This window comes from Artemia sp. Qi Xiang Cuo, chromosome 16 (genome assembly GCF_049724085.1).
Source record: "Artemia sp. Qi Xiang Cuo chromosome 16, ASM4972408v1, whole genome shotgun sequence".
In the NCBI taxonomy this organism is placed as follows: domain Eukaryota; kingdom Metazoa; phylum Arthropoda; class Branchiopoda; order Anostraca; family Artemiidae; genus Artemia; species Artemia sp. Qi Xiang Cuo.
Window position 1 is genome coordinate 6,304,948 of NC_142809.1, and position 20,455 is coordinate 6,325,402.

The window sequence follows — 20,455 nt, forward strand, 5'->3', positions numbered from 1 at the left end:
ATTAATTTAATACATATAAATACATAAGGATCTTAACCTGACAGAATTTTGTCTTAGATATCAGAGGGGCTGTGAAAATTCCAACAGATTTCCGGAAATATTTTTTTTTTTCTTACATTCTCATGAAGTATTGATATGTGTCATTTTGCTGTTTTATTTGTAATATGGCTGTGTATCAATGTTCAGCCTTTTTAATAGTAGATTAAGATCCTTTTTGTATTGAATCATCATAGGGTTAGGGATGTAGCTTTTTATCAATTCAGCTTTTTTTTTTTTTTTTTTTTTTTTTAGAGACGACATTTGGCATGACAGCGGTTCTGATCACGTGACGTACTTATTGTCCCTCTTTTTTTGCACTACAGCGCTGTTTCAATTGTAAGGACTTGGCTTCGGAACCTATTTTCCACGGCTTTTCTGATCTAGTTCACTTTAAAATTGAGTCAAGCAATGGTAAACTTTACTCTATATGGCACTGCTGTGTTCTTTAGCAAAACAATTGCAAGTCTATCTTTAGAGATTAAGTCAATTAAAGGTAAGCTAAGTCTTCATTAAGGGTTTTACCAGATGTTGTTCACTTGCAATTACGTCATTCCTGAGACGAAGGTATGATATTGAAATTTCCTTCGTGTTATTTTTCTTTTTTTTTATATACATAAAAATTTATTTAAAACAAGTTCGCCAAAAAAGCAGAAAGCCTAGTATTTGGGCTTTTTTACTATTTAAAAAAGTTATAAGAAAGTAATAAAAAAAAACTATTTACATCGGTTTTTTTTCGGGTATCAATATTACCAAAAAAAATAAATAAATAACTACTTAAGAAAAAATTAAGTTCAAAATTCGTACACTTGCAGGCCACGGCGTCTAAACATCTCACGGAAGGCACCCTTTAAAAACTTACCAGAGGTTGAACGCAACAGATGGGGAAAACTAAGGCCACCATTACAGATGGAAACAGGAAAAGCAATGCTTTCGCAAGTGCAAACATTTGGATGCATAATCCCCAAGCGCGAAGCCTGAAAGGGCCCCATTTTAGGTTTTTTTTTGCAGAAATTTGTGTTACAAGTTTTATTTTGTTTTAAATTTGACCTATAGCTAATATTTTGGTACTTGTCTGTTAAACGAAACACATACCCAAGAAGTGAAGTTAGGTTAATCCTAATGAAATATACCAAAACATGATGATAAAATAATACTTTAGAAACAAAATTATGGAAACTACGACAACAAATTATAGAAAGCAGGCGGTGCAGAACGCATTATATTATATACCTAACCCAACCTAAACTAACTCCTAATCACCTCTATACATTGAACATTTAATTAAAAAATAGCTGCAGCGAGGTTTTTCTCACTCAAAATAACTAAATCATAACCGATTTTGATGAAGCAAACCGGTTATTGTTAGAAATCACACAGCGTAATTCTTGAATATGTTTCGTTTAACAGACAAGTACCAACATTTCTTTTTGTTGTGACTTTTTTTTTCTATCCGGCAGAAAATTTAATAACATTATTCCCAGGTATGTGACATTTCCCCGTGACTCCGAATACCCTTCCAATTAGCATTAACTGTTAAATGATAAAGCTGGAATAAACAGAGATTTGATTTTTGTTAATTAATTTTTTCAATGAAATTAATTAATCAACATCCTTAATGTCACCGTTAAGACAAACTAGCAGAGTGGATCTAAGGATGTAAAATATATATATTTGTAGTAATGGATATTTTGTATAATAAATAGAAAAACGAGTATTCTAATTAGGTATAAAAAATTTGATACCTAATTTGATACCGAGGTATCAAATCCGACAATATGAGCTTTAACTTACCTTATTCAAATTTGGAAGTCAGTTTTTGCTTTTTTTCTGATTTGGTTTGATTGAATACAATGTTAGCCGAAATCTATTTGATTTTTAATTTTTATGTCCAATTTTCAATCAAAATAAATCGTTACTTCTTGGGCATTAGTATAATCCGTAAAATACAAACGAAGAAAGGGGGTTTAAAATAAACTCAAACCTTTGGATCTGAAAAAACTATTTCCGGTGTTTTAGTGATTCAGAGGCGGTTTTAGGGGGGAACAGAGGGGACACTTGCCCAAGGGACAAAAATTTGAGGGGCCCAAAATTACAAATAAATAATTTAACGTTCATATTCTTTTTGTATTTTCGATATTTTATTTTTGTCAAAATAAGTAGAGTAAAATAAAGTAACAGAGTAAAATAGATTAAAATCAATAAAAATAATGAATAACAATTAAATAATTTAAAAAGTATATTAAAAAATAATTAAAAAAATATGAATTAATAAACTGAACATCATTATGTTAATAGATAATATTTTGTTTTTAATTATGGTCTGAAAATTTTCGGGAGAGAAGGGGGTGGGCGCTAATCAATATTTTTCCCCGGATTTAGCAGAGGTCAGAACCGCCACTGCAGTGATTTTATTTTGGTATTGGCCTCTCAGCAGTTTTTCTAGTGTGATTCATTTAATGAGCCAAAAATTTTCAGTTAAAATAAAGTGCTACGTTTTTATGATGATCCTTGCTAATTCTTTAAGGAATTAAATTTTCATTTCTTCCACAAAACTTTCTGAATCCATAGAGCACTTACACTAATTGGAGTATCTAAACTGAGCCCAAATCTTTGTAAATGACATTAAGTCGGTAATAAAGCCGGTAGTTTTCGGTTAAAAGGTAGTTTTCTTTTTTACAATTTTATCTCAATTTAGTTCACTTTATCACAATTGAATCCTGTAACTGCAAGTTTTATACTATCTTTAGACAATTAAAAATATTTTGTCATAATGCTCACGAAATCTATTTAAAAAAAACAATACAATTGTGTCTGAAGCTTATTTTACTTTAACAATGTTTCTATATTTTTTAATTATAATAATTTTTCACAATAAATACAACTATGGTATATGGCTTAAATATAATTTTAATTATAATGAAAAAATTTCTGTTTTCAAACCAGTTGCGAATCTAAAAATTAGACTGTCTTTCTTTTTTCTTAATAAATTGCGAATCTTTGAGAGTCTAAAAATTCCAAATATTTAAAAAATAAACTACGGATACAAAAAAAAACTGTGAATCTTTTTCTGACTTGTTTCACTTAAAATTTATAGGCCATCAAAAGAAAAACATTTTTACCCAAAACCGTTCATGCCTAAAAACTGTGATTTTCGGATATTTTTCATTAGTTTTTTTTTTATAGAATTTTGTTTTAATTTTACATACACTTTAAATTTATAAAAAAAAAAAAATACTACTACTATCAATGACTGCAAGTGAGGTCGTCAAAAGAAAAACATTTTTACCCAAAACCGTTCATGCCTAAAAACTGTGATTTTCTGATATTTTTCATTAGTTTTTTTTTTTATAGAATTTTGTTTTATTTTTTCATCCACTTTCATTTTCTAAAAAAAAAAAAAAATCCTAAAAACTATCAATGACTGCAAGTGAGGTCGTCAAAAGAAAAACATTTTTACCCAAAACCGTTCATGCCTAAAAACCGCGATTTTCGGATATTTTTCATTATTTTTTTTTTTATAGAATTTTGTTTTAATTTTTCATCCAATTTCATTTTCTAAAAAAAAAAAAAAAATCCTACTACTATCAATGACTGCAAGTGAGGTCGTCAAAAGAAAAACATTTTTACCCAAAACCGTTCATGCCTAAAAACCGCGATTTTCGGACATTTTTCATTGGTTGCTTTAAAACTAAGAAATTTTTTTGACAGCACTGCATTTTCGTCATCATCATCACGGTGAAGAGTGAACACAAATAAGAAAAGCTATTTACGAAAAACTAATTAATGAAAAGCTACGCCTTCCTAAGTTGTTTGGCGTCACGGTTTTTTTCCATCCACTCTTATTTTCCAAAAAAAAAAAAAAAAAAAAAAAATGTCCCGCCACTACCAGTGACTGTAAGCGGCGTCTTCTTCATTAAATTCGAATTCTCAATTCTTCCTAATTTTTAAGAATATAACTGTGTGTTTGATTTTCCACGCAACAAATTCAAACAATGAAATTGCGTTTTCATTGTCTTTGGCCCTTTAATGGGGAGTCCTTGAACTGCATGCGCTATCTTCTTGACGACCCTGGCCTCTAAAGGAGTCCCTAAATTATAGCCCCTCGCTTTTTCGACGGCACTAAGGTATAGCACTAAATATTTTCAGCTGAGACGTGGTTTTGGCTTTCTACCATTTTTTTTTCTCTTTAACTCTGTTCTCTCTCTTTTTTTACGACAATTTCTATCACAAAAGAAAAACATAGGAAAAAGGAAAAGAAGAGAAAAAGAAAAGGTAAAAGAAGATGAAAAATATATATGAAGGAAAAAAGAAACTGTAGAAGTTAGATTAACCCAAAAATTTTTTCCACTTCGAATACATTTTTGACCCGGCTCCTTATTATACCAAACCCTTCAACTGCAAGTTTTATATTATTTATTCGCTGAATTTTCTTATCAATAGACAGGTAGTGTTGTCTCGGGAAACAATAACGAAATAAAAAAAACAATTTTATAACAGACTTGACTAGATTGAATGCATGTCTATTTACATTAACGGGACAAAAACCAGGGTAAATATCAATAAGGATATATTAAAGACAGAAACAAGAGATATTTTGTCTCCTTGCTAATAAGGAAAGCACCACAATAACAGTTTTCCCGGGAAAAGAAAGCTTAGAAAGCTCTTTATAAAAAAGAAAGCCTAGAGAGCTCTTTACAGGCAAAGAGATTGGGAACATAACTCGAATAAATTTCACTAGGATACCTCTCAAAAAGCCAGAAATTACATTTTTATTTTTCTGATTGATACTGGTACATTTACGTTAAGGGAATGGAAACTATGGTTATATAAAAGATGGAATGTATTAAATGCATTCTTATCCTTTATTAAATAAATAAAAAAACAAGTTTTTTTTAACTGAAAGTAAGGAGCAACATTAAAACTTAAAACGAGCAGAAATTATTCCGTATATGAAAAGGACTGTCCCCCCTGGAAAAAAAACAAATAAACACGCGTCCGTGATCTTTATTCTGGCAAAAAATGCAAAATTCCACATTTTTGTAGATAGGAGCTTGAAACCTCTACAGTAGGGTTCTCTGATACGCTGGATCTGACGGTGTGATTTTCATTAACGTTCTATCACTTGCAGGGGATGTTAACCCCTTTTTTCAAAAATCAGGAAAATTTTCTCAGGCACGTAACTTTTGATGGATAAGACATGATGAAACTTATATACTTGAAATCAGCATTAAAATTTGATTCTTTTAATGTATCAATTGGTACCAAAATTCCTTTTTTTAGAGTTTCGGTTACTATTGAGCCGCGTCGCTCCTCACTTACAGTTCGTTATCACGAACTGTTTGATTTGCCTCAAGTTAGTCTGTAACCTCATTCATACTATTAAAATTAATTTAAAAAGAATTTTCAGTAGTAGATTATTTTGACATATAAACAAAAATGATTTCATACTAAGGCACAGCGGATACACTCGCTTGTTAAAATAAAAACTCACAACTATCATTAGTTCCTGTTCAAGAGTGATCGAAACCCACGCCGGACAGTAATTAATCGAGCAGACATGGCCAAATACACCCAGCAAGTAATAATATTAATTAATAAATAGATATTAAAGCGAATAATGCTTTTGTTGAATAGGAAAATCAAGCTTAAAACGAAAAGAGATAGTTTGCTATTAAGTTGTAAATGAAACTTAAAACGAACAGAAATCAAATAAACAATCAATGCGAACAAACATACAATATACATTAATCTAAATGAATAAATAAATTTTAAAACGAGTGAAACTTAAATTGAATATGCAAATCGAGTTTGAATCGAATAAAAATAACTACAAAGAAGAGTTTGGGTATCGTCTCACTGCAGAAGCCTAAAACCTACTGCGTCATTGGCGCTTTACTGAAAACGAATTATATTAAAAATGTTTTCTTTTGTACTTAATATTGAATTTTGTACTTAATTTTTTTTTTTTTTTTTTTTTTTTTTTGTAAATCCCTTCCCGATCTCCATGAGCCAATGTTTTCCTTGTTTTTTTTTCTTTTCTTCTCTTTCTTTTTTAATTTCTCCCTCTGTGCTCCGTGAGAATTATTGAAGTGCTATTTTTTTTCCTTTATTATTAAAGGAGAAGCACCAGTTACTTCTCTGTCTCCTTTCTACTAATTTTGTGTATAGCGTTTTTGGTTAATAAAGTCCAGTCAACAGGAAGGATACTTCATTACACGGGAAATAAGATATTTATTAGACTTAGATTATGATGATGTTGCGAGTGTTTAAAAAAAAACAATAGCGAAATGAATAAATTTTTTGAGGTTTTGAGAGTTGAGGGAGTAGAGGGAGTAGTGTTTAAGAAGCGAATCCCTAAAATTGAGGTTAAATCCGGATGAAAAGGTGACCTCGTGCAATGAGAGATACTAACCAAGTGGACTCCTTCGCCTACCTTGGCAGAATCATTAGTAAAGTAGGTAGTTCCAGCGCAAAAAGGAGAATAGTTAAGAATAGTTTGCTTGCAGTTCAAGAATATTGGGGGTAGTAGGAAGATCAGTCTTAGAACTAAGACACTAGAAACCAATGTAATCATATTTGTCAAATACAGCGTGGGCGCTTTGAAACATCGAGGAAAATATGCTAGAAATTTCAAGAAGAACTATCTAAGGATAATCACAGGCGCGATATCAACAATAAGCAGTACGAAAAATATGGTGGGATAACTGCGATACCATTGTCTAAATCTATAGCGAAAGAAATCACTTGGTTGGAGGTAATGTCCTAGTTATGGTTTTAAGGAATCGGGAGCCGTTCCAAACTTTATAGAGGGCGGGGGAAGGGATGTGTACTCTAAAATCTTGTGACCAGGATATCTAGCAAAATGCATTATCAGAATGCATTTTGCAGAAATGCACCAATCGAATGAGCCCTTTTTGAAGCTTCTACAACAAAACTTTCTATAAAACCTTATATGCCCCAAGGGCATAACTTATGACCTATGAGTAGGAACTTCATAGGACGGTATAAAGAGTAAGGTATTGAAACGAGTGGGAAGGAGCAGAAGGAGGATAGGGAAATATATTACCTTCAGGCGGCTTGGTGCTGGGATGACATGTCAGTAGTAGCAGAAGTAGTAGTAGTGGCATATAATAATGGAGGCAAAAGTGTTGACTTAGTAAAAACCTATTTATTTCCCATTTATTTATTTTTTTTATTACCAGGCCTCATCATATAGATCAAGCGGTTGTCGAAAGTTAAGGGAAGGGACAGCTCATTCACCCCAAGATGCTGGGATCTTATGCCGTTTTAGGTGACAAAATCGGTCGGAATTCAGCACAACGCCCTTTGTGCCCCCAGGCACCCGCAGGATCCAATAGAACTTTACGTAAAAACCTTGATAACAATACTAACAAATACAGTTAATTGATACGGAAAAAAAGCCTGCGTAGAAATAGCTAACGTTAGCGAACAGAGTTCACTGAAAAGTATATACACAGTAATCAAACAGTTCGTGGTAACGAACTGTAAGTAAGGAGCGACCCGGCTCAATAGTAACTGAAACTCTAAAAAACGGAGTATTGATACCAATAGATACATCAAAGGAATCATATTTTTATGCTGATTTAAATATATAAGTTTCATCAAGTTTAATCTTACCCATCAAAAGTTACGTGCCTGAGAAAATCAACAAAAACAAATCAAACCAACAAAAAAACAACAACAAACGAATCTACACAAAAAACTAAAATCTTGCGGTTTAGCAAGAGATCACTTTCGTTTTAACCCAGGGTAGAAAGCCGTTCAATATCGACATTCCGTGAAGTATGCTACTTCACTTAAGAATGTATGGCCTTTGTGGCCTAAGCCTTGACTCATCTTGGTGAGTCCATACACGTAGACAATGACAATAATAACTTAACAATGTAGAAATTGTCTGTGAATTGTCAGCAAAAATAATCCTCCATTCAGAATCTAGTTTAAATCCGCAAGGATCTTAACTAATTCAGTGTGATAGGCTTATATAGCCAATGTGGAATAGGCATAAAAATGGCATAATTTATATCTGAAACAGGTCATTTGACAACGCAATTCAGGTCTTAGTCGCCGTAAAGGGTTAATAAAGGCCGTCCATTTTCCCCGTCATTCCACAAATTCCATCTAAGTCAACTTTATTGAGATCATTTCGCCGGAATAATCGTCGTAGATGATAGTAGCCTGGTTGCCAAAGACGCACTGGAATTTTACCAATATTTTCTATTTTCATCGGATGGAAATAAGATAGCAGCGTATCCATCGGTAAGTAGAAAGTCGTTGAGGTAAATGGGAGGGGGGAAATACAGGGGAAAATTAATGTTATCCATACAAAAATGTGATTTTGCTTGTCGTTCAAGCCAGGGAGCGGTAAATCTGCGGTTATGGACTTTCAACATTCGCAATTTCAATAAAAAGAAAGTTAAATAATACGGGATTGAAGTTGACAGTCCCTACCGGGTGTGCTGATTTCCGTTTCATGGCCCATCAGCCAGAAGGTACAATGCGGGGTTGGGAGCCACCCATCCTATGGTTTCGCATGCCCTTCCTGTTTACATTCCCTAGATTTCTCCATTTAGAACTGGGTCGAATCTGGCTGGGTTTGCCGAGTCATGCCACTGATTCACGTTCTAAACCAGACAACAACTGGACTCGGTCCCTGTCCTCGCGGACATAGGATTTCATGTCTAGCGTGCTAACCGGCTAGGACGGGTAGAATTGGGTGTTTTTATTTGAATTTGACGTCACTTTGGGAGGTTTTAGGCACTTTTTTGAAATTCTTAAAAAGCTCCTCTCATAATTACGTATCATTATTTTCTGTAGAGTGGAAATAACTACTTTCGAAATAGTGTCACATGGGAAATATTTATCATTAGAAAAATTTCGTTGGCCTTTTATATTTTTAACTGTATATATTTATTATATTTGTAATAAAAATTATATTATAGAATAGAATTTATTTGCGCTAAAAGCTCAGAGGCCATGGCAAAACATATAAACAAAGAACAATTACAAAGATATTGCAGAAATCCTAACATAATCCTACAGAAATCTACTTCTATGATTCATGGCGAGAAAAAGGAATCGTGCCAAGCTTCTGATACCCATAAAACACTCATCCGCACACACTCTCACCAAACACTCAAAATTATAATCCCCCCTACCAAACACTTCAAGTCTCCAATCACTCAGCTCCTCAAATTCAAACATCAAGTGATATAAGCTCTCATCTAAACCTCAACACATAGGACGAAAATAAGGACCATCCTTTGACTTTCCCTCCCGACAAACTTTCTTCTTTGGCGCAGGGGGAAACTTTCCGCCCTGATTTCAATTAATAACGTTATTTCATTTTTATTCAAATCCACCTTAAAAAATATATTTTATATTATATATATTTTTTTTAATATCTCTGAAGTCTATACCCGGATTGACCCCGTTTAGTTGTCTCTTTGACGTCACTTTTGGGGTCACTTTTTGACGTCACAATTTGACGTCACTGTGGGGAGTTTAGGATTGACCGGGAGTTTTAGGATTATTCCCGGATTGACTCTGTTTAGTTGTCTCCGTTTTTTTTTGTGCTTTAATTTTTTATCATTTTTTCTGATGCTGCAGACTTTAGTTTATTGCAAGAAAGTTTATTGTTTACTTTTTAAATGCAATAAATATATTTTGATTTTCATTCTATAATCATAAACCATAATTATTTTCTTTGCAAAAAAATCCATACTGATATCAAGTGAAAATCCTACCCTAGATCTAAAACTCCCGGCGGATGTTCAATATGCGGATCCAATAAGAAATGAGTGCGCACATGGCTTCTGATGAACTAGATGACCTGGCTATCACCAAGATTGCCCCTGTTCTTCGGGAGAGGATCCACCCTTTTTCTAAAACTATTAAATTTTCTTACATTTTTTATATATATTTATATTTTTATATATTTTATACATATATCAGTCAATTTATAGATTTTCTTATCTTTCAATTTTCTTTTGGTTTATGTTAAAACTTATTTGCTAACAGCATCAACAGCAATTCGTCTTTTCAAATTTTCTCCATAGTTTGGTCTAAGGACTTTATCAAGTTAGCATCTCAACGGTCCAATTTCCAAAAATATAGGGACATAAGAAATTTCTCTGAATAACAAGTTGATTTACCTCTTTGAAAAGGCTATTAGCTCGATCCACAATCGTCCTCGGTAAATTGATTCTATCAGCCATTGTTGAAATCTCTCTCACAGCGTTCATCAAAGTTCGATCGGAGCTACTCATCTAGAGAAATTGAAAATAAAATAAAATAATTGTTCACTTTAATAGAAAATTCGTCTTCTGAGATCTTAAAGCAACAAAAGCCAAAAAGTCAAAAGAAATCTTACACAAAGGTATGCTCAGGGAAGAAGGGAAATAGAACAAGATATTCGGATGATTACAACGAAATTTTCTTAGCTAATTAATTAGGTTTCACATGGGTCAATTTCAAAAATAAAATTCAGAGAAATCTTCATTTGTTCCAGTTTCCAGCTTTCAGTTCCAACTTTTAGAATATTTAGATGGAATGTAAACTGTCAAATTCGCTTCTTTCCCAAACGATTTTTTTTCTTTTTTTTTGCCGCTTCATGCGGAAAGGATGGTTGCAAAAACATAGGATACGGCTCATTGAATTAAAAAAGGAAGTTTCTAGCCTTTTTTTTTGGGGGGGGGGGAGATAAACGTGAATGGAAGGTAAGTATCCCCTCCAGTGCGCAATAACGTACCCTAGGCACACGCATATCTCTCCGCAGTGTCGGATGAATATTTTGACAGTATTTGGCTCAAAGTGTTTGAGAGTTACAAAAACGTGCCGCCAGGTGGCACTTTTTCATAAACCAATTTTTTGCGTTTATAAATTGACATAATATTATTATGTGTTAATCATTGGGAAATTAAGTCTCTGAACGATGCAACTGACTTCTTTTTTTTACAATTTCTAGTCTTTACCGAGGTTTGCTTGGCCGGGTCTACATGTCCTACAAGCTTCAAGACGATCAGAAACAGTAAACCTTTGGCCCCATTATGGACACAATAAATCGACAGTGACATTAGAAGATTACATCAAGGCAAAAAATCAAAATGGATGTAGGTTACACCAGCTTTTTTGTTAGAAATTTGCCCACGAGGTACACGGTGCTAACAATTTCCCGATGGGTTAACAACTTCTTCGCTGTAGTACACACCAAGAAAAACTGGCTAATAATGGTGCGCCAAAAAGAGCTGAGCCCTAATTCATAGCAAAATGAAGTTGGACGTAAAAGTAGTACCTGGGCCAATTGATCATAGTCCGCCTTCTATCTCAGCTTTGTGACAAAAAAGCGGGCGTGATGCACATTTTTAAGCCAGAACTGCGCTAATATTTTCTATCTATATGCTAGAACAGCCAAAGTCGGGCTGTGTCCCCTCCACCAACCCCTTCCCCCTAAAGCCCAGCCATTCTACTGAGAACTTTTTAGCAGAAAGGCAAGAAGGTTGCGTCCAGTTTGAACCAAAGTCACGCAAGGATTTTTTATCTACGTGACTGAGGGACCAAAGTGGGCCCATGGCCTTTTCAACACTCACCACCCTTCCCACCTCCAACTTTGAAGCGAAAAAATAGGTATGTTGCCTCTTATTTAAAGCGACAAATGCAAGGATTTTCAATCTGCATGATTTAAGGCACAGTGTGGCATGGACCGTGACGTGTTACACTTAATTTTGAAGCTGAAACGCGCAAGGATTTTCAAGCCTCCAATACGGGCGAGGATAATAGGAAAGGTTATCTTCGTTATGAAAAACGCCAGAGATCTTTAATTAAAATAAAAATAGATAAACTAATTACACAAACTTGTGACAACTTCTCATAGATTGCTTTGAGCTTGATTACACTCTAGCTGAAAATTTACTCTAAAATCCCCCCGCCCCACGAAAAATGTCTGTATGCTTCCCAACATTAGCGTAGCTAAAGATTTATGCTAAGGGGGGGGCAGGCCGGGGCAGCCGACCAGCTGATGGAATGCCACAACATGGTCTCAATTTTTAGTAATCCAATTCAGAATTTATAAATTCTTTAATGAAGTTGAAAAACTTTAGAAGTTATCAGGCGATTTAACGAAAGATGCATAAGCGACACGTCGTCATAAAACTTTCTAGCACCCCAAAGGGTGCACTTTCTCTGATCAGGCTGATCAGGCTGAATACTTTGATTGTTAATCAAAATCGAAGATAAAGGCTTTGCACGTTATCTCTCTGATTTGAGCCTTTGCAGTTCTGATTTCCGTTTTTTTGCATGATGAATTCAAAAAATCTATACATAGTGGAAGCTAGGTTCTTGAATTCAAGGTGATGTGGTACCTTAAAGGATCCCCCTATATAGTCAATAATATTTTTATATAATACAATATTTATATTATATTACATAAATTATTATAAATATATAATGTTTTATTATTATAAATTTAAATTATTATAAATATAATGTTAATTATTATAAATTTATATTATATAAATTTATATAATTAACAATAATATAATAAAATATTTTTTTAGTTTGTGTGGCCAAACTCTCATAGGCAGCGCAATAGCGCTGCCTGAGTAAAGAACGATATTGGCAAAATGTATTATTTATTTTTCTTCCATACCAGGGCATTTCGTATCGAAGAAGTTGTCGTAGAAACTTGGAAAAGGGTTCATTCGATTGAAAATTGGAACGGCTAGTGCCCTTTTTAATTGTCGAGAGTGATTGGAAGGCAACTAACACCCCTTCCACGCCCACCATTTCCCCAAACACATCCAATCGAAATTTTGAAATAGCCATTTTGTTCAGCGTAGTTGATATCCAGATAGAAATTACGTTTTTGAGGAAAACACTCCCCCACAGCCCTCAGGGCAAGGGTTTTAAGTTATGCCCTGGGGGCATATAAGAACGATGTTGGCACAATGTATTATTTATTATTTTTTTTTCCTTTAGAGCAGGGCACTTTATATCGAAGGAGCTGTCATAGAACTTTGAAAAGGGCTCATTCAATTGGAAATTGGAACGTCTAGTGCACTTTTTAATAGTAGAAAGTGATTGGAAGGCAACTAACACCCCTTCCACGCCCACCATCACCCCAAACACATAAAATCAAAATTTTGAGATAGCCATTTTGTTCAGCGTAGTTGATTTCCAGATAGAAATTAGAGGAGGACACTCCCCCACAGCCCTTGGGGAAAGAGTTTTAAGTTATGCCCTGGGGGCATATAAGAACGATGTTGGCACAATGTATTATTTTTTTTTTTTTTCCTTTAGACCAGGGGACTTTGTATCGAAGAATTTGTCGTAGAAACTTCGAAAAGGGCTCATTCAATTGAAAATTTGAGTGGCTTGTGCCCTTTTTAATAGTCGAAAGAGATTGGAAGGCAGCTAACAAACCTTCCACGCCCACAATTTCCCGAAACACATTCAATCAAAATTTTGAGATAGCCATTTTGTTCAACGTAGTTGATTTCCAAATAGAAATTATGTTTTTGAGGAGGACACTCCTCCACAGCCGTCAGGGCAAGGGTTGTAAGTTATGCCCTGGGGGCACATAAGGTTATTATAGAAAGCGTTGTCGTAGTTACTTCAAAAAAGGCTCATTCAATTGGAAATTCAAAGGGCTAGTGCCCTTTTTAATAGTCAAAAGTGATTGGAGGGCATCTAACCCCATCTCACGACCAACCTTTCCCCAAACACATCCAATCAAAATTTTGATATAACCATTTTGTTCAACGTAGTTGAAAGTTCTGGAAACTAGGTCTTTGAGGATGACAAACCCCAGCCCCCAGGGCAAGGGTTGCAAGTTATGGCTTGGGGGCATAGAAGGTTTTTTTATAGAAAGCGTTGTCGTAGGAACTTCAAAAGGGCTCATTTGATTGGAAATTGAAAGGTCTAGTGCCCTTTATAATAGTCGAAAGTGATTAGAAGGCAACTAACACTCCTTCCATGTCAACCATTTCCCCAAACACATCCAATCAAAATTTTGAGATAGCCATTTTGTTCAGCATAGTTGATTTCTAGATAGAAATTATTTTGGCTAGTGCCCTTTTTAATAGTCGGAAGTGATTGGAAGGCAACTAGCACCCCTTCTACGCCCACCAGTTCCCCAAACATATCCAATGAAAATGTTGAGATAGCCATTTTGTTCAACGTAGTTGAACGTTCTGGAATTTAGGTCTTTGAGAATGAGAACCCCCCTACAGCTCTCAGGGCAAGGGTTGTAAGTTATGCCCTGGGGGCATATAAGGTTTTTATAGAAAGCGTTGTCGTAGCAACTTCAAAAAGGGCTCATTTGATGGAAATTGAAACGGCTAGTACCATTTTCAAAAGTTGACTATGATTGGAAGGCAGCAAACACCGCTGGCACGCCTATCATTTATACAAACACATTCAACCAACATTTTCAGATAGCCCTTTTATTAAGATTAGTAGGAAGACCTGAACCTTATTTTGTTGAGGATGATACACACCCCACAGTCCCAAGAGCAAGGGTTGTAAGTTATGCCCTGGGGGCATACAAGGTTTTTATTGAAAGCTTTGTCGTAGAAACTTGAAAAAGGGCTCATTCGATTGGAAATTCAAAGGGCTAGTGCTCTTTTTAATAGTAATGTGTATTGTCAGGTTTTACCTGACAATACACATAATTCTGTTTCGACGATAGGGATTCGCTTATAGTAATAATAATATAATATTTTTTTTTTTTTTTTTTTTGAGTCTATTTAATATAATTAATAAATTTAGTTTATTTATTCTAATTTTTTCTATAGTTTCCAGTTTATCTATATTTTCTTTTCTTCTCCTTCATATGTGAGTAAGTGATCATTTTAAATTTTCTTTTGTTTTTTATCTCTGTGTATGTAATTCATATGTCGTCCCTCTTTGTACAGGCCAATGAGCCTTTGAGGGATTAATAACATGTAATATTATATGTGTATTTCATGAAGAATAAAACTTATCTTATCTTATCTTAACCCTCTCAGAGGCCTCGGGGAAAGGGTTGTAAGTTATGGCCTGGGGGGATACAAGGTTTTTATAGATAGTGATGTTATAGAAACTTCAAAACGGGCTCATTTGATTGGAAACTAGAAGGGCTTGTGCCCTTTTTAATAGTCAAAAGTGATTGGAGGATAACTAACAACCCTCTCACACACACCATACCCGCAAACACATCCAATCAAAATTTTGAGATAGCCATTTTGTTCGACGTAGCTAAAAAGTCCTTAAATTATGTTTTTGAGGATGACACCCCCCCCCCCCCCCACAGCCTTCAGAGCAAGGGCTGTAAGCTATGCCTTGGGGGTACATAAGGTTTTTTTTATAGAAATCGTTGTCGTAGAAAATTCAAAAGGAATCATTCGATAGGAAACTGAAACGGCTAGTGCCCTTTTTAATAGTCGAAAGAGATTGGAAGGGAAAGTAACCTCCCCCCTCTCACGTCCACCATTTCCCCAAACACATCCAATCAAAATTTTGAGATAGTCATTCTGTTCAACGTAGTTGAAAGGTCCGGAAATTGTGCCTTTGAGGACAACAACCCCCCTCATAGCCCTCAGGGCAAGGGTTGCAAGCTATGCCCTGGGGCATATAAGGTTTTTATAGAAAGCTTTGTGGTAGAAACTTCAAAAAGGGCTCATTCGTTTAAAAATTGAAAGGGCTAGTGCCCTTTATAATAGTCAGAAGTGATTGGAGGGCAACTAACCCCCCCTCTCACATCAACCATTTCCCTAAAAACACCCAATCAAAATTTTGGAATAGCAATTTTCTTCAACGTAGTTGAAAGTTCTGGAAATTAGGTATTTGATAATGACAACCCTTCACAACCCTCAGGGAAAGGGTTATAATTTATGCCCTGGGGGCATATAAGGTGTTTATAGAAAGCGTTATTGTAGAAACTCAAAAAGGGCTCATTCGAGTGGAAATTGAAAGGTCTAGTGCCCTTTTTAATAGTCGAAAGTGATTGGAAGGCTTAATATTTTTATAGTAGGGATCGATGTGGGTACAATGTATTATTTTTTTTTTCTCTCTTGTTTAGACCAGGGCACTTCAAACTCAAAACGAGCAGAATTTAACATGAGTTGGGCTCAAACCCATATGCCATCCCAAGGCCAGAACAAAATTTGCACTTTACTGAAAAAAATACAAATGAATCTGCATTGTCAGTTTAATATACATATACTGATGTTTAACAATTAAAATGTTAATATTATTTTATTCGTTAAGGTTATGAAAATAAAAATATTAACTTGTTTTTAATAAAGTGCAAATTTTGTTCTGGCCTTGGGAAGGCATATGGGTTTTGAGCCCAACTCATCTTAATTACTGCTCGTTTTGAGTTTGACTTGGGTATTTATTGTAATTTCTGTTCGTTTTGGGTTTCGTTTATTTATCGATGCTGATTTGTGGTAGTTTCACACTTGGTAGATTATTTGATTTTATTTTTGCTCATTATTGGTTTAATGAAGTTATTTACTTTTTTGTGGAAATTGTTTTTAATTAATTTAGAATAGACTGGGCGATCTTGCCACAGCTTGCAGAGCTTGAACAACAGATCCAAATAAATGACGGAAAATCAAAAGCCGACACCTATTTTCTCAGAAATCTTATAAAAGAACATTTAACTTCTCGAGTTAAGTGCAGAAGATAGAGAAATTCAGGGAGATTAGTGCAGGAGTTAATGAAGCTTATTTGCTGACCTTTTTTAATACTGGTTCACTTGAAAACCCCAGACAAATCGCTTTATCTTTTCGCTTCTTTTTTTTTTTTTTTTTTTTTTTTTACTTTTTTTATTCCAATATTCATGGCGTCAGATACTTAGGAGGATCTGAAAAGCCTCTATTCTTTTAAGTAGTTCAAAGATCTCAAGGTGTTAAATGTCTATTAAACCTTTCTTTTATGATGTTAACAGAAGGATTTATAAGGATAAAATTTACATGAATATTGTTCTAGAAAAAAGTGCAACGCTGGATGAAGCTGTTCCTCAAGTACACGGTATTAGGCGTATCCTCTTTTAGATAATTGCACCGAGCTGTGTAGATTCGTGTCTGCCTTGTCAGCTGAAAAAAGGGGGGCAGAATTTGAGAGAGGTCGTCTAAGGGAGGTGAATTCATGTACTTGTAGAAAACAGCCATCGACGTTACATCAAACCTTTTATTTAGAGGCATGATCAAATCTTGTGCAGTGGCGCAGCCCGCCCTATTTCCCCTATTCTGGATCTTCTGAGGTGGTGCCAACAGCGTTTTCGGAGCACCAACATAAAGCGGGCATCCATATTCAGCTATGGGTCTGATGCAAGACTTGTAGAGTGGGACGATCGAGCTTGATGGACGAAGGTTTTTGCAGCGAAGAGTAACTCCCAGCTTTCTTGCGCAGAAGGTTCTCACCCGATCATGGTGGTTGTTCCAAGAGAGATCGGTGGAGAAATGAATCCCCAGTAGACGAAGCTCGTCGACTCTCTTTATAGCTTCATTTTTGAAGATGAAACTGGGGTGTTCATGTGGCACCTTTGATCGGGTAATTAGAAGCTCCTTTGTTTTCGATGCATTGAAGTTGATCATCTCTGCATCAGGCCACTTATCAATTTTTAAAGGATCAATTTACAGAGAAAGGGAGGCTTGTGTTGGGTCTTCTCGCTTAGAGACAGCTGATTACGTTGTGGTATCGTCGGCAAAGTGATGCAGAGGGTTTGCGAGGTTGTCTCCCATGTCGTTTATGTATATAAGGAAGAGTGTAGGTCCCAAGACACTGCCCTGGGGTACCCCTGCTTTCACTGGATATTCGCGGGAAATAGACCCGTCAAGAACAACCCGCAGTTAACAATCGGAAAGAAAGCTCTCAATCATTTTGAGAGCCCCCCCCCCCCATATTTCCCCAAAAAATTCAGGCCAAATTCCATTTATTAACAAATTTTCCATTCATTTAAATCTAACTTTTCTTTTTTTAGCATCTGCAAAAGTATTAATTATCTCGTTAGGAATGGATGAAGATATGGGGAAAATAAAAATGTCATATCCTATTTGCTTATATTTACTGCCAATTGCGCCCTCTACTTTATTTTAATAAAAATAAATTTCTAAAATTATAAAATGATTATAACCATTAGATTGTTTATTTGTAATTTTGCACCCATAAAATTCAAACGCCCGGGACAAGTGCCCCCTCCCCCTTAAAACTGCCTCCGGGTCATTATTCAAAATAATCTTAAACGTTTGTTCCTACAAGTTTCTAGTTAAGTGTATTTTTATTGAGGATACTACGACCAAGATGACATGGTACATGACACTTGCTCTGAAAAGTACCATGGTACTTCTAAGCAAAAAAAAAGACAAATGTACAACAGCCAATGTTTCTACTTCCAGACTACTCCTACTACTAACAACTCTTTGCATCACCAAACTCCTTGAGACCAACACAGATGTGTGCACTTTCCCTCCCCCAATCTGTTCAACGTTTCACTCTATTTTCCTCCTATAAAGTTACAATTTCCTTAAATTATTTTCTTAATTTCCCATCCCATTCTAGATATGTTTAATTGGTATTTACTTCTACAACAAACATGTCATGTTACTTACCCATCCAAGTTGAGACACTGACAAACGTCCACAACTAATCCACCCACATTTACAGTTTTAGTTGCCTTCAAGAAATAAGGAAACTTTTCGTTGTCTGGTTCCACGTTATTTTGGCTGGCGAGCTCTCCTTCTCAAAGATTATTTCGTAAAATGATTTTTTTAATGCAATCTTTCTAATTCCTGAAAAAAACGCCAAAGGAAACACTATAACCTATCTTACTGCCGTGTATTTTTATGCGATTTTCACTTAAACTTATACAAATCCGTAAACAAAACAAAATTTCTATTGTTGGTCTAATGTAATTGAGGACGTTTGGCATGCTCTTCTCATGACAGACTATTTAGTAAAATTACTCTTGGGGTGCGTTTTATTATCTTGGTCCAGTATAGTCAAGGACTTCTGGCATGCTCTTCTCGACATACTATTTAGTAAAATTACTCTTGGGGTGCGTTCTATTATCTTGGTCCAGTATAATCAAGGACTTCTGGCATGCTCTTCTCATGACAGACTATTTAGTAAAATTACTCTTGGGGTGCGTTCTATTATCTTGGTCCAGTATAATCAAGGACTTCTGGCATGCTCTTCTCATGACAGACTATTTAGTAAAATTACTCTTGGGGTGCGTTCTATTATCTTGGTCCAGTACAATCAAGGACTTCTGGCATGCTCTTCTCATGACAGACTATTTAGTAAAATTACTCTTGGGGTGCGTTCTATTATCTTGGTCCAGTACAATCAAGGACTTCTGGCATGCTCTTCTCATGACAGACTATTTAGTAAAATTACTCTTGGGGTGCGTTCTATTATCTTGGTCCAGTATAATCAAGGACTTCTGGCATGCTCTTCTCATGCCAGACTATTTAGTAAAATTACTCTTGGGGTGCGTTCTATTATCTTGGTCCAGTATAATCAAGGACTTCTGGCATGCTCTTCTCATGACAGACTATTTAGTAAAATTACTCTTGGGGTGCGTTCTATTATCTTGGTCCAGTATAATCAAGGACTTCTGGCATGCTCTTCTCATGACAGACTATTTAGTAAAATTACTCTTGGGGTGCGTTCTATTATCTTGGTCCAGTATAATCAAGGACTTCTGGCATGCTCTTCTCATGACAGACTATTTAGTAAAATTACTATTGGGTTGCGTTCTATTATCTTGGTCCAGTACAATCAAGGACTTCTGGCATGCTCTTCTCATGACAGACTATTTAGTAAAATTACTCTTGGGGTGCGTTCTATTATCTTGGTCCAGTACAATCAAGGACTTCTGGCATGCTCTTCTCATGACAGACTATTTAGTAAAATTACTCTGGGGGTGCGTTCTATTATCTTGGTCCAGTAAAATCAAGGACTTCTGGCATGCTCTTCTCATGACAGACTATTTATTAAAATTACTCTTGGGGTGCGTTCTATTATCTTGGTCCAGTATAATCAAGGACTTCTGGCATGCTCTTCTCATGACAGACTATTTAGTAAAATTACTCTTGGGGTGCGTTCTATTATCTTGGTCCAGTATAATCAAGGACTTCTGGCATGCTCTTCTCATGACAGACTATTTAGTAAAATTACTCTTGGGGTGCGTTCTATTATCTTGGTCCAGTATAATCAAGGACTTCTGGCATGCTCTCCTCCTGACAGGTTATTCAGTAAAATTATTATATGGGTGCAATCTTCGTATTTTCAAACAAAATCTCAAAGGAAGCACCCCACTTTAGCTTGATTACACTTTACCTTACCTTACCTTAGATCCGCCTGTGCCTCCAGAGGCACCCAGGGCAGCAAGAAGGAGCCGCCAATCTTCCCG

General features: G+C 35.4%; 1 protein-coding gene across 3 annotated transcripts in view; it reads right to left on the reverse strand.

Moving 5' to 3' along the window:
- Positions 1-20,455, reverse strand: part of TfIIB (transcription factor IIB) — a 133,979-nt gene that overhangs the window by 70,275 nt on the left and 43,249 nt on the right. For all 3 annotated transcript variants that reach the window (XM_089102781.1, XM_089102783.1, XM_089102782.1), the window contains exon 5: positions 10,212-10,325. In XM_089102781.1, the coding sequence (XP_088958907.1) occupies positions 10,212-10,325 (114 nt within the window). The remainder of the gene's footprint in view (positions 1-10,211; positions 10,326-20,455) is intronic.